At 58.4% G+C, this 13,933-nt stretch overlaps 1 protein-coding gene across 8 annotated transcripts in view; it reads left to right on the top strand.

The window, feature by feature from the left end:
* The window catches only part of LOC142484029 (solute carrier family 52, riboflavin transporter, member 2-like), a 42,990-nt gene extending 30,891 nt beyond the window's left edge, over positions 1-12,099 (top strand). For all 8 annotated transcript variants that reach the window (XM_075584002.1, XM_075583996.1, XM_075583999.1 and 5 more), the window contains 2 exons: positions 5,075-5,198; positions 11,380-12,099. In XM_075584002.1, coding sequence (XP_075440117.1) covers positions 5,075-5,198; positions 11,380-11,592 — 337 coding nt within the window. In that variant the 3' untranslated portion in view covers positions 11,593-12,099. The remainder of the gene's footprint in view (positions 1-5,074; positions 5,199-11,379) is intronic.
* Positions 12,100-13,933: the final 1,834 nt, after the last annotated feature.

Genomic DNA, 13,933 nt, shown 5'->3' with positions numbered 1-13,933 from the left:
CACACACACACTGCTTCATCGCCATGTGTCTGCTGTGCAGGTGATACACACACACACACACACACACTACTTCATCGCCATGTGTCTGCTGTGCAGGTGATACACACACACACACACTGCTTCATCGCCATGTGTCTGCTGTGCAGGTGAGACACACACACACACACTGTTTAATCGCCCTGTGTCTGCTGTGCAGGTGAGATACACACACTGCTGTTACACACAGCATACACTCGCCACACTACTGTTACACACAGCACACACACGCCACACTGCTGTTACAGCACACACACGCCACACCGCACACATGCCACACTGCTGTTACACACAGCACACACACGCCACACTGCTGTTACAGCACACACACGCCACACTTCTGTTACACACAGCACACACGCCACACTGCTGTTACACACAGCACACACACGCCACACTGCTGTTACACACAGCACACACACGCCACACTGCTGTTACACACAGCACACACACGCCACACTGCTGTTACACACAGCACACACACGCCACACTGCTGTTACACACAGCACACACACGCCACACTGCTGTTACACACAGCACACACACGCCACACTGCTGTTACACACAGCACACACACGCCACACTGCTCTGTTACACACAGCACACACACGCCACACTGCTCTGTTACACAAAGCACACACACGCCACACTACTCTGTTACACACAGCACACACTCACACCACACTGCTGTTACACGCAGCACACACACGCCACACTGCTCTGTTACACACAGCACACACACGCCACACTGCTCTGTTACACACAGCACACACACGCCACACTGCTCTGTTACACGCAGCACACACACGCCACACTGCTCTGTTACACGCAGCACACACACGCCACACTGCTCTGTTACACGCAGCACACACACGCCACACTGCTCTGTTACACGCAGCACACACACACGCCACACTGCTCTGTTACACGCAGCACACACACACGCCACACTGCTCTGTTACACACAGCACACACACGCCACACTGCTCTGTTACACGCAGCACACACACGCCACACTGCTCTGTTACACGCAGCACACACACGCCACACTGCTCTGTTACACGCAGCACACACACGCCACACTGCTCTGTTACACACAGCACACACACGCCACACTGCTCTGTTACACGCAGCACACACACGCCACACTGCTCTGTTACACGCAGCACACACACGCCACACTGCTCTGTTACACGCAGCACACACACGCCACACTGCTCTGTTACACGCAGCACACACATGCCACACTGCTCTGTTACACGCAGCACACACACGCCACACTGCTCTGTTACACACAGCACACACACGCCACACTGCTCTGTTACACACAGCACACACACGCCACACTGAGCTGTTACACACAGCACACACACGCCACACTGCTGTTACACACAGCACACACACGCCACACTGAGCTGTTACACACAGCACACACACGCCACACTGCTGTTACACACAGCACACACACGCCACACTGCCCTGTTACACGCAGCACACACACGCCACACTGCTCTGTTACACGCAGCACACACACGCCACACTGCTCTGTTACACGCAGCACACACACGCCAACACTGCTCTGTTACACACAGCACACACACGCCACACTGCTCTGTTACACGCAGCACACACACGCCACACTGCTCTGTTACACACAGCACACACACGCCACACTGCTCTGTTACACGCAGCACACACACGCCACACTGCTCTGTTACACACAGCACACACACGCCACACTGCTGTTACACACAGCACACACACGCCACACTGCTCTGTTACACGCAGCACACACACGCCACACTGCTCTGTTACACGCAGCACACACACGCCACACTGCTCTGTTACACACAGCACACACACGCCAGTGACCCAGAGAGTGTGTCCCTCCCCCCGCAGGGTGACACAGAGAGCCGGTCCCTCCCCCCGCAGGGTGACACAGAGCCGGTCCCTCCCCCCGCAGGGTGACACAGAGAGCCGGTCCCTCCCCCCGCAGGGTGACACAGAGAGCCGGTCCCTCCCCCCGCAGGGTGACACAGAGAGCCGGTCCCTCCCCCCGCAGGGTGACACAGCGAGCCGGTCCCTCCCCCCGCAGGGTGACAGAGCCGGTCCCTCCCCCCGCAGGGTGACACAGCGAGCCTGTCCCTCCCCCCGCAGGGTGACACAGAGAGCCGGTCCCTCCCTCCGCAGGGTGACACAGAGAGCCGGTCCCTCCCCCCGCAGGGTGACACAGCGAGCCGGTCCCTCCCCCCGCAGGGTGACACAGCGAGCCGGTCCCTCCCCCCGCAGGGTGACACAGAGAGCCGGTCCCTCCCCCCGCAGGGTGACACAGAGAGCCGGTCCCTCCCCTCGCAGGGTGACACAGAGAGACGGTCCCTCCCCCCGCAGGGTGACACAGAGAGCCGGTCCCTCCCCCCGCAGGGTGACACAGAGAGCCTGTCCCTCCCCCCGCAGGGTGACACAGAGAGCCGGTCCCTCCCCCCGCAGGGTGACACAGAGAGCCGGTCCCTCCCCCCGCAGGGTGACACAGAGAGCCGGTCCCTCCCCCCGCAGGGTGACACAGAGAGCCGGTCCCTCCCCCCGCAGGGTGACACAGAGAGCCGGTCCCTCCCCCCGCAGGGTGACACAGCGAGCCGTTCCCTCCCCCCGCAGGGTGACACAGAGAGCCGGTCCCTCCCCCCGCAGGGTGACACAGAGAGCCTGTCCCTCCCCCCGCAGGGTGACACAGAGAGCCGGTCCCTCCCCCCGCAGGGTGACACAGCGAGCCGGTCCCTCCCCCCGCAGGGTGACACAGCGAGCCGGTCCCTCCCCCCGCAGGGTGACACAGCGAGCCGGTCCCTCCCCCCGCAGGGTGACACAGCGAGCCGGTCCCTCCCCCCGCAGGGTGACACAGCGAGCCGGTCCCTCCCCCCGCAGGGTGACACAGCGAGCCGGTCCCTCCCCCCGCAGGGTGACACAGCGAGCCGGTCCCTCCCCCCGCAGGGTGACCCAGAGAGCCTGTCCCTCCCCCCGCAGGGTGACACAGCGAGCCGTTCCCTCCCCCCGCAGGGTGACACAGAGCCGGTCCCTCCCCCCGCAGGGTGACACAGAGAGCCTGTCCCTCCCCCCCGCAGGGTGACACAGAGAGCCGGTCCCTCCCCCCGCAGGGTGACACAGAGAGCCGGTCCCTCCCCCCGCAGGGTGACACAGAGAGCCGGTCCCTCCCCCCGCAGGGTGACACAGAGAGCCGGTCCCTCCCCCCGCAGGGTGACACAGAGAGCCGGTCCCTCCCCCCGCAGGGTGACACAGAGAGCCGGTCCCTCCCCCCTCAGGGTGACACAGAGAGCCGGTCCCTCCCCCCTCAGGGTGACACAGAGAGCCGGTCCCTCCCCCCGCAGGGTGACACAGAGAGCCGGTCCCTCCCCCCGCAGGGTGACACAGAGAGCCGGTCCCTCCCCTCGCAGGGTGACACAGAGAGACGGTCCCTCCCCCCGCAGGGTGACACAGAGAGCCTGTCCCTCCCCCCGCAGGGTGACACAGAGCCGGTCCCTCCCCCCGCAGGGTGACACAGAGAGCCGGTCCCTCCCCCCGCAGGGTGACACAGAGAGCCGGTCCCTCCCCCCGCAGGGTGACACAGAGAGCCGGTCCCTCCCCCCGCAGGGTGACACAGAGAGCCGGTCCCTCCCCCCGCAGGGTGACACAGAGAGCCGGTCCCTCCCCCCGCAGGGTGACACAGAGAGCCTGTCCCTCCCCCCGCAGGGTGACACAGCGAGCCGGTCCCTCCCCCCGCAGGGTGACACAGCGAGCCGGTCCCTCCCCCCGCAGGGTGACACAGCGAGCCGGTCCCTCCCCCCGCAGGGTGACACAGCGAGCCGGTCCCTCCCCCCGCAGGGTGACACAGCGAGCCGGTCCCTCCCCCCGCAGGGTGACACAGCGAGCCGGTCCCTCCCCCCGCAGGGTGACACAGCGAGCCGGTCCCTCCCCCCGCAGGGTGACACAGCGAGCCGGTCCCTCCCCCCGCAGGGTGACCCAGAGAGCCTGTCCCTCCCCCCGCAGGGTGACACAGCGAGCCGTTCCCTCCCCCCGCAGGGTGACCCAGAGAGCCGGTCCCTCCCCCCGCAGGGTGACACAGAGAGCCTGTCCCTCCCCCCCGCAGGGTGACACAGAGAGCCGGTCCCTCCCCCCGCAGGGTGACACAGAGAGCCGGTCCCTCCCCCCGCAGGGTGACACAGAGAGCCGGTCCCTCCCCCCTCAGGGTGACACAGAGAGCCGGTCCCTCCCCCCGCAGGGTGACACAGAGAGCCGGTCCCTTCCTCCCGCAGGGTGACACAGAGAGCCGGTCCCTCCCCCCGCAGGGTGACACAGAGCCCGTCCCTCCCCCCGCAGGGTGACACAGAGAGCCCGTGCCTCCCCCCGCAGGGTGACCCAGAGAGCCGGTCCCTCCCCCCGCAGGGTGAGCCAGAGAGCCGGTCCCTCCCCCCGCAGGGTGACACAGCGAGCCGGTCCCTCCCCCCCGCAGGGTGACACAGCGAGCAGGTCCCTCCCCCCGCATGGTGACACAGTGACACAGCGAGCCGGTCCCTCCCCTCGCAGGGTGACAGTGACACAGAGAGCCGGTCCCTCCCCCCGCAGGGTGACACAGAGAGCCGGTCCCTCCCCCCGCAGGGTGACACAGAGAGCCGGTCCCTCCCCCCGCAGGGTGACACAGAGAGCCCGTCCCTCCCCCCGCAGGGTGACACAGAGAGCCCGTCCCTCCCCTCGCAGGGTGACACAGAGAGCCGGTCCCTCCCCCCGCAGGGTGACACAGAGAGCCCGTCCCTCCCCCCGCAGGGTGACACAGAGAGCCCGTCCCTCCCCCCGCAGGGTGACACAGAGAGCCGGTCCCTCCCCCCGCAGGGTGACACAGAGAGCCGGTCCCTCCCCCCGCAGGGTGACACAGCGAGCCGGTCCCTCCCCCCGCAGGGTGACACAGAGAGCCGGTCCCTCCCCCCCGCAGGGTGACAGTGACACAGAGAGCCGGTCCCTCCCCCCTGACACGTTGCGGCCTCTCTCCCTGCAGATCCTCCCTCGGGCTCGCGGTGATCACGGTGCTGGGAGTGGTGGTCGGAGGGTACCTGATGGTCCTAGCTGCCCTCAGCCCGTGCCCTCCCCTCGTGGGGAGCACCCCCGGAGTCGCCCTGGTGGTAAGTTCACCCACCCCACTACACCCTGCAAAGCCCCCCCCCCACCCTGCAAAGGCCCCCCCCCACCCTGCAAAGGCCCCCCTACCCACACCCTGCAAAGCCCCGAATGCAAAGCCCCCCCTCCACCCCCCCACCCTGCAAAGGCCCCACCCTGCAAAGGCCCTCCCCCACCCTTCAAAGGCCCCCCCCCACCCTTCAAAGGCCCCCCCCCCACCCTGTAAAGCCCCCCCCCCCACCCTGCAAAGGCCCCCCCCACCCTTCAAAGGCCCCCCCCACCCACACCCTGCAAAGCCCCCCCCCCCACCCGGCAAATGCCCCCCCCCCACCCTGCAAAGGCCCCCCCCACCCTGCAAAGGCCCCCCCCCACCCTGCATAGGCCCCCCCCACCCTTCAAAGGCCCCCCCCACCCTGCAAAGCCCCCCCCCACCCTGCAAAGGCCCCCCCCCCACCCTGCAAAGGTCCCCCCCCACCCTACAAGGGATCTCCCACCCACACCCTACAAGGGATCCCACACCCTACAAGGGATCCCCCACCCACACCCTACAAGGGATCCCCCCACCCACACCCTACAAGGGATGCCCCACCCACACCCTGCAAAGGGCCCCCCACACCCTGCAAAGGCCCCCACCCCACACCCTGCAAAGAACCCCCCACCCTCACCCTGCAAAGGGCCCCCCAACCCACTCACACCCTGAAAAGGACCCCCCACCCCACACCCTGCAAAGGGCCCCCCCCACCCTGCAAAGGTCCCCCCCCCCACCCTACAAGGGATCTCCCACCCACACCCTACAAGGGATCCCCCCACCCACACCCTACAAGGGATCCCCCACCCACACCCTACAAGGGATGCCCCACCCACACCCTGCAAAGGGCCCCCCACACCCTGCAAAGGCCCCCCACCCACACCCTGCAAAGAACCCCCCACCCTCACCCTGCAAAGGGCCCCCCAACCCACTCACACCCTGAAAAGGACCCCCCACCCACACCCTGCAAAGGACCCCACACCCACACCCTGCAAAGGACCCCCCCACACCCTGCAAACGAAGGAACGTCTTTTATTTGGCATGTGGGAAAGCAGCGCCGGGATGGATATATACCGCCATAACGTAACCAGGTGTGGTGAAACCTGTCCCTGCTTCATTTTGCAGAGCCAGTGTAACCAGCCCCCCACTGAGGAGACCCTTTAAGGCCGGAACGGCTGTCTGTGGGTGGGATTGCTGGCTGTGCTCAAAGCTGTGACCATGCAGCAAGCTTAAGCCTATAGGGAACCATGTTTATGGTTTTGAAGTAAAAGGTGACGCACTGTGTGCTCATTTGCATGTCATTTCCCAGCATGGGACTAGCAAAGCAAGTACAGACCCCTCACAGACATGTGTCAGCCTTGATGGGGATGCAGAAAGACGGCACAGAACGCACCGAGTGTCAAGATAAATGTATTAAACACATACAACAATTAGTAACTTACATGTATAATAACATAAGTCCAGTAGAAGACAGTACTCTGGCACAAGTAGATGGTAGACACAGGGGTAGACGCCGAGGCTCGCGGATCAGTCCAGCGCGCTGGGACCGACTGGCCCGGCAGTACTCGGGTGGTACTTCCGGGCTGCGTCCTCTCGCGATACCCGTAGGGAGCAATCGCCGTGTCTCTACAGCTGCAGCGCTGCTCCCACTCAGTGTGAGGCTGCTCTATGCTGCTTTGCAATATTTCTTGGCTGGGTAGGTTTACCACTTTAAAATAAAATGATATATATATGTAAGCAAGAGAAAAAGAAGCCCAAAAAGATAGCATTCTGGTATACCGTATGCAATATCAAAAGTATATTTTATTAATTAGGTGTCACAAAACAGAATAAAAGATAGCACAGAATTTAAAACATGGCATAGATCCCCTGTGCGTAAAGCGAAGCAAGATGCTAACTAGCATGTCTGTCATATGAATCATATCCCGGGCTTAATCACAGATCCCAAGAGAAAAATACAATATCTCAAGGAGAAACAGCAAACAGTGCTGCTCTGTGGCAATAAGGGAGTCGCTGGGAGTCAATCACCAATATATGCAGGAAATGTGAAAAAGCGAGGACCAAAGTCTCGCAATAGTGTCAGATCTCTTCATAGAATATCTCAGGACTGATAAAGTGTAGATTATAATACAAAAACAGGCTACAGATAGCAAGGCAAAAAATCAGTCCTGTTGAAGAGACAAATAACAGATGATGTTGATCCGAGTGTAATGGGATCTTACCTGCGCCCTCTGACACCACACAGCTATATCCCCAGCAATAAAGCACGTCCCTACAAATCATCCTCACACATCCTCTTTCTGTCCATGCTTCTCCTCCTCGCTTCTGGGGATATCTCTCCCAATCCTGGTCCCTGCCTTATTCCTACATGCGCTCGTCCTCGCCTGCCAACTGCAACCTCTACTCCTTCTGGTGTCAACCCCTCCAACCTCATACCCATCCCCTGCCACCCTCCCTCCTCTCTCCCTTTCTCCTGTGCCCTTTGGAATGCTCGCTCCCTCTCTAACAAGTTCCTCTCTGTGCAGGACTTCTTTCTCTCTCACTCCCTGCTTCTCTTTGCTATAACTGAGACCTGGCTCACTAGGTCTGACTCTGCTCTGGAAGCTGCCCTCTCCTATGGTGGCCTTTCCTTCTCCCACACTCCGCGCACTGATGGCAGGGGTGGAGGCGTGGGGCTCCTGCTCTCCTCTCTCTGTCGTTACCGAACCCTTCCTATTCCTCCATCTCTTGCTTTTCCCTCCTTTGAGGCTCACACTGTCCAGATCTTCTCCCCTCTCCCTGTCCATGTGGCGGTCATCTATCGCCCACCTACCTCTACTCATCCCCCTTCTGCCTTTCTCTCTCACTTTGAATCCTGGCTCTCTTTCTTTCTCTCCTCAGACTCCCCTGTTCTTCTCCTTGGGGACTTCAATTGCCACATTGATGACCCCTCTCTCCCTTGGGCTTCCCGCTTTCTTTCTCTAACCTCTTCTTTTGGCCTTCAACAGTGGACTGCAGCCAGCACCCACAAGGATGGCCACTACTTAGACCTGGTTTTCACTAAAAACTTCTCTCTCTCCGATTTCTCCATTTCCCCTTTTCCTCTCTCTGACCATCACCTCATCTCATTCTCCCTATCTCACTTCTCCCCTTCTCCACCTCCATCTACCCCCCGGTTCTGCAGAAACCTGCGCTCTATTCACTTACCTGACTTTGAGTCCACTTTACGCTCCTCCCTCTCCTCTCTCAGCTCTGCTACAGACCCCGACAACCTGGTCAGGAACTACAACTCTGCCTTGTCCTCCTCTCTTGATCTACATGCCCCACTTTCTCTCTGCCACCCTCGCCCTTCTAACCCCAGACCCTGGCTAAATTCCCACACGCGCATGCTGCGTTCCTCCACTCGTTCCTCTGAACGCCTCTGGAGGAAGTCTCACACTCTCGCAGACTTCCTTCACTACAAATTTATGCTGTCCTGTTTCACCTCTGCCCTCTCTCAGGCTAAACAAGCCTACTTTTCTGCACTAATCAACATGCACAAGTCTAACCCACGCCGACTGTTCTCTGTCTTTGATACTCTACTCAAACCACCCTCAGCTGCCTCTCCTTCCTCCATCTCCGCTCAGGACTTTGCTGACTATTTTAAGGAAAAGGTGGAATCCATACGGCAGAACATCCCCTCTGTTTCTTCTTCCTATCCTACACCTCTTCCTAACTCTCCTCCTGCCTTCCTTGACTCTTTTTCTGCTGTCTCAGAGGAGGATGTGTCGCTGTTGATCGCCTCTTCTCCCTCTACCACTTGCTCTCTTGACCCCATTCCCTCCCATCTCCTATAAACTCTTGCTCCTACTATAATCCCTACGCTCACACACATTTTTATCTCCTCCCTCTGCTCTGGAACCTTTCCCTCCTCCTTCAAACATGCAACAGTCATACCATTACTCAAAAAAAGCAAGCTTGACCCTACCTGTCTTTCTAACTATCGGCCTGTCTCCCTAACTATCGGCCTGTCTCCCTCCTGCCTTTTGCCTCTAAACTCCTTGAACGTCTCACCCTGCGGTGGGTGCTAAATGGGTATCAATGGCGCTAAACACATGGACATGAAAATAAATAAATAAATTAAATATACAACCAGTTGTGATGAAGAGAAGATCTCAGCCGGCGTAAATTAAACATGAAAAAAGAAAAAGAAATACATAGTGTAATACTGTAAAGACTTAACCAAACAAATAGACAAACAAACAAACAAACAAACAATTGCAATGTTGCTGAACCACACACTAGACTAAAAGAGATGCATTTAATATTATAAAAAACATACAGTACAATTAAGCACAAATAAACAAATGAAGGTCCCAATCGATATCAGCCGAATTGCCCGCTTACCGAAGCCAAGAGAAATAACCGCAGTGGATATATCAGAGAGTATCCCCTCTCACATTGGCTGGCACAGCTCCTGGATGAATTGCAGGTAGGCGCCGCGTGTAGATGTCAGTAATGGCAACCGCGTTCTTCCACGCTGTGGCAGGGGCTGGAAATCACTGTTTGTTGGTGAAACAGTGCGGGCATGCGCAGAGGCGCCCGACACAGTGTGGCTGGTGCCTCCAAATCCCCTGCTCCTCGCGGTCGCGTATGCTCCAAAGGCGGCAAATTCAAAAGATGCTTTGTATCTCAAAGCCACACGGCAGGGCTGGCAGTGGGTATCGGCAGCTGATGGCAACGTAGGGTGGTCCCCGTTACCCCTACGTTGCCATCAGCTGCCGATACCCACTGCCAGCCCTGCCGTGTGGCTTTGAGATACAAAGCATCTTTTGAATTTGCCGCCTTTGGAGCATACGCGACCGCGAGGAGCAGGGGATTTGGAGGCACCAGCCACACTGTGTCGGGCGCCTCTGCGCATGCCCGCACTGTTTCACCAACAAACAGTGATTTCCAGCCCCTGCCACAGCGTGGAAGAACGCGGTTGCCATTACTGACATCTACACGCGGCGCCTACCTGCAATTCATCCAGGAGCTGTGCCAGCCAATGTGAGAGGGGATACTCTCTGATATATCCACTGCGGTTATTTCTCTTGGCTTCGGTAAGCGGGCAATTCGGCTGATATCGATTGGGACCTTCATTTGTTTATTTGTGCTTAATTGTACTGTATGTTTTTTATAATATTAAATGCATCTCTTTTAGTCTAGTGTGTGGTTCAGCAACATTGCAATTGTTTGTTTGTTTGTTTGTTTGTTTGTTTGTTTGTCTATTTGTTTGGTTAAGTCTTTACAGTATTACACTATGTATTTCTTTTTCTTTTTTCATGTTTAATTTACGCCGGCTGAGATCTTCTCTTCATCACAACTGGTTGTATATTTAATTTATTTATTTATTTTCATGTCCATGTGTTTAGCGCCATTGATACCCATTTAGCACCAACACTATTGTCTGACCAGGGGTCAGAGGTGTATCTAGGCTGCTACACTTTTTATACTCATTTTGAGAGCATATGTTTTGACCAATATTATTGTTAGCGCTACCTATTGTTTTTATTATTACCCTGCGGTGGGTGCGCTGCTCTGTGATTGGCTGCTCTGTGATTGGCTGCTGTAGCTGGGCAGGCCGCTCTGTGACTGGCCGCTCTGTGACTGGCCGCTCTGTGACTGGCCGCTCTGTGACTGGCCGCTCTGTGACTGGCCGCTCTGTGACTGGCCGCTCTGTGACTGGCCGCTCTGTGATTGACTGCTCTGTGATTGGCTGCTGTAGCTTGGAAGGCCGCTCTGTGACTGGCCGCTCTGTGACTGGCCGCTCTGTGACTGGCCGCTCTGTGACTGGCCGCTCTGTGACTGGCCGCTCTGTGACTGGCCGCTCTGTGACTGGCCGCTCTGTGACTGGCCGCTCTGTGACTGGCTGCTGTAGCTTGGAAGGCCACTCTGTGACTGGCCGCTCTGTGATTGGCCGCTGTAGCCTGGAAGGCCGCTCTGTGACTGGCCGCTCTGTGACTGGCCGCTCTGTGACTGGCCGCTCTGTGACTGGCCGCTCTGTGACTGGCCGCTCTGTGACTGGCCGCTCTGTGACTGGCCGCTGTAGCCTGGAAGGCCGCTCTGTGACTGGCCGCTCTGTGACTGGCCGCTCTGTGATTGGCCGCTGTAGCCTGGAAGGCCGCTCTGTGACTGGCCGCTTTCCTCTCTTCCCGCAGGTCCTCTCCTGGTCCCTGTTTCAGGGCCTGTTCTCGTACCTGAAGGTTGTTATCGGAAGCCTGCTGCACGAGGCTGGTCACAGCGCCCTCCTGTGGTGTGGGGCGGTAATACAGGCCGGCTCCCTGCTGGGGGCGCTGCTCATGTTCCCCATGGTGAGCATCTACCACCTGTTCCAGAGTGCCCGAGACTGCCAGGACAGCTGTGCCGCGTGAGGGGCCCCGGGGCCCCACCCTCCCACCCCGGGGCTGCCAGGACAGCTGTGCCGCGTGAGGGGCCCCACCCTCCCACCCCGGGGCCCCACACTCCCACCCCAGGGCTGCCAGGACAGCTGTGCCGCGTGAGGGGCCCCACCCTCCCACCTCGGGGCCCCACCCTCCCACCCCGGGGCCCCACCCTCCCACCCCGGGGCTGCCAGGACAGCTGTGCCGCGTGAGGGGCCCCGGGGCCCCACCCTCCCACCCCGGGGCTGCCAGGACAGCTGTGCCGCGTGAGGGGCCCCGGGGCCCCACCCTCCCACCCCGGGGCTGCCAGGACAGCTGTGCCGCGTGAGGGGCCCCACACTCCAACCCCGGGGCCCCACACTCCAACCCCGGAGCGGCCACGGAGCGTCCCGCCACGGAGCGTCCCGCCACGGAGCGTCCCGCCACGGAGCGTCCCGCCACGGAGCGTCCCGCCTCTCCCCTCTTGGGATCTTTTGTATCAAAATAAAAACATTTTCAGTAACATTTCTATGACTGTGTGACCTCTGACCTTTCCTCTGCCAGGACACACACACCCCTCCCCCTATAACTGTCCCTCCCTATCCCTCTATTACAGGGACCCCTCCCCCTATAACTGTCCCTCCCTATCCCTCTATTACAGGGACCCCTCCCCCTATAACTGTCCCTCCCTATCCCTCTATTACAGGGACCCCTCCCCCTATAACTGTCCCTCCCTATCCCTCTATTACAGGGACCCCTCCCCCTATAACTGTCCTGTACCTATCTCTCCTCTATTACAGGGACCCCTCCCCCTATAACTGTCCTGTACCTATCTCTCCTCTATTACAGGGGCCCCTCCCCTATAACTGTCCTGTACCTATCCCCCCTCTATTACAGGGACCCCTCCCCCTATAACTGTCCTGTACCTATCTCTCCTCTATTACAGGACCATCCCCCTATAACTGTCCTGTACCTATCTCTCCTCTATTACAGGGACCCTCCCCCTATAACTGTCCTGTACCTACCTCTCCTCTATTACAGGGACCCCTCCCCCTATAACTGTCCTGTACCTATCTCTCCTCTATTACAGGGACCCCTCCCCCTATAACTGTCCCTCCCTATCCCTCTATTACAGGGACCCCTCCCCCTATAACTGTCCCTCCCTATCCCTCTATTACAGGGACCCCTCCCCCTATAACTGTCCTGTACCTATCCCCCCTCTATTACAGGGACCCCTCCCCCTATAACTGTCCTGTACCTATCTCTCCTCTATTACAGGGACCCCTCCCCTATAACTGTCCTGTATCTATCTCTCCTCTATTACAGGGACCCCTCCCCCTATAATTGTCCTTCCCTGTCCCTCTATTACAGGGACCCCTCCCCCTATAACTGTCCTGTACCTATCTCTCCTCTATTACAGGGACCCCTCCCCCTATAACTGTCCTGTACCTATCTCTCCTCTATTACAGGGACCCTCCCCCTATAACTGTCCTGTACCTATCTCTCCTCTATTACAGGTACCCCTCACCCTATAACTGTCCTGTACCTATCTCTCCTCTATTACAGGGCCCCCTCCCCCTATAACTGTCCTGTGCCTATCTCTCCTCTATTACAGGGACCCCTCCCCCTATAACTGTCCTGTACCTATCTCTCTATTACAGGGACCCCTCCCCCTATAACTGTCCTGTACCTATCGCTCCTCTATTACAGGGACCCCTCCCCCTATAACTGTCCTGTACCTATCTCTCTATTACAGGGACCCCTCCCCCTATAACTGTCCTGTACCTATCTCTCCCCTATTACAGGGACCCCTCCCCCTATAACTGTCCTGTACCTATCTCTCCTCTATTACTGGGACCCCTCCCCCTATAACTGTCCTGTACCTATCTCTCCTCTATTACTGGGACCCCTCCCCCTATAACTGTCCTGTACCTATCTCTCCTCTATTACAGGGACCCCTCCCCCTATAACTGTCCTGTACCTATCACTCTATTACAGGGACCCTCCCCCTATAACTGTCCCGTACCTATATCTCCTCTATTACAGGGACCCCTCTGTGACGATAGCCTGTCACAGGTATTAAGGTTACACAAATCACTGGGTTGAACTGAACGAGTCTTAGATATAATAAAGTATATTTATTCCTTTGGATAGGTGAACACACGAATAATACAGTAACAGACAAGAAGTACACTTACTTTGGGGATGGGGAATGAGAAGTATGAAGCATAGCAATTCTCTCGAAATCAGGTAGCATTCAGATGATATCAGAAGACAAAGGATAAAGGGTGGACAACAGTTTATAAACCTTTTGTGCCCTATCCTTAACATTGAGTACAGGGGATTGGTCTTC

This window comes from Ascaphus truei, unplaced genomic scaffold (assembly GCF_040206685.1).
Source record: "Ascaphus truei isolate aAscTru1 unplaced genomic scaffold, aAscTru1.hap1 HAP1_SCAFFOLD_431, whole genome shotgun sequence".
Classification (NCBI taxonomy): Eukaryota; Metazoa; Chordata; class Amphibia; order Anura; family Ascaphidae; genus Ascaphus; species Ascaphus truei.
The sequence above is the reverse complement of the archived record's forward strand: the minus strand, read 5'-3'. Positions and strand labels throughout refer to the sequence as shown.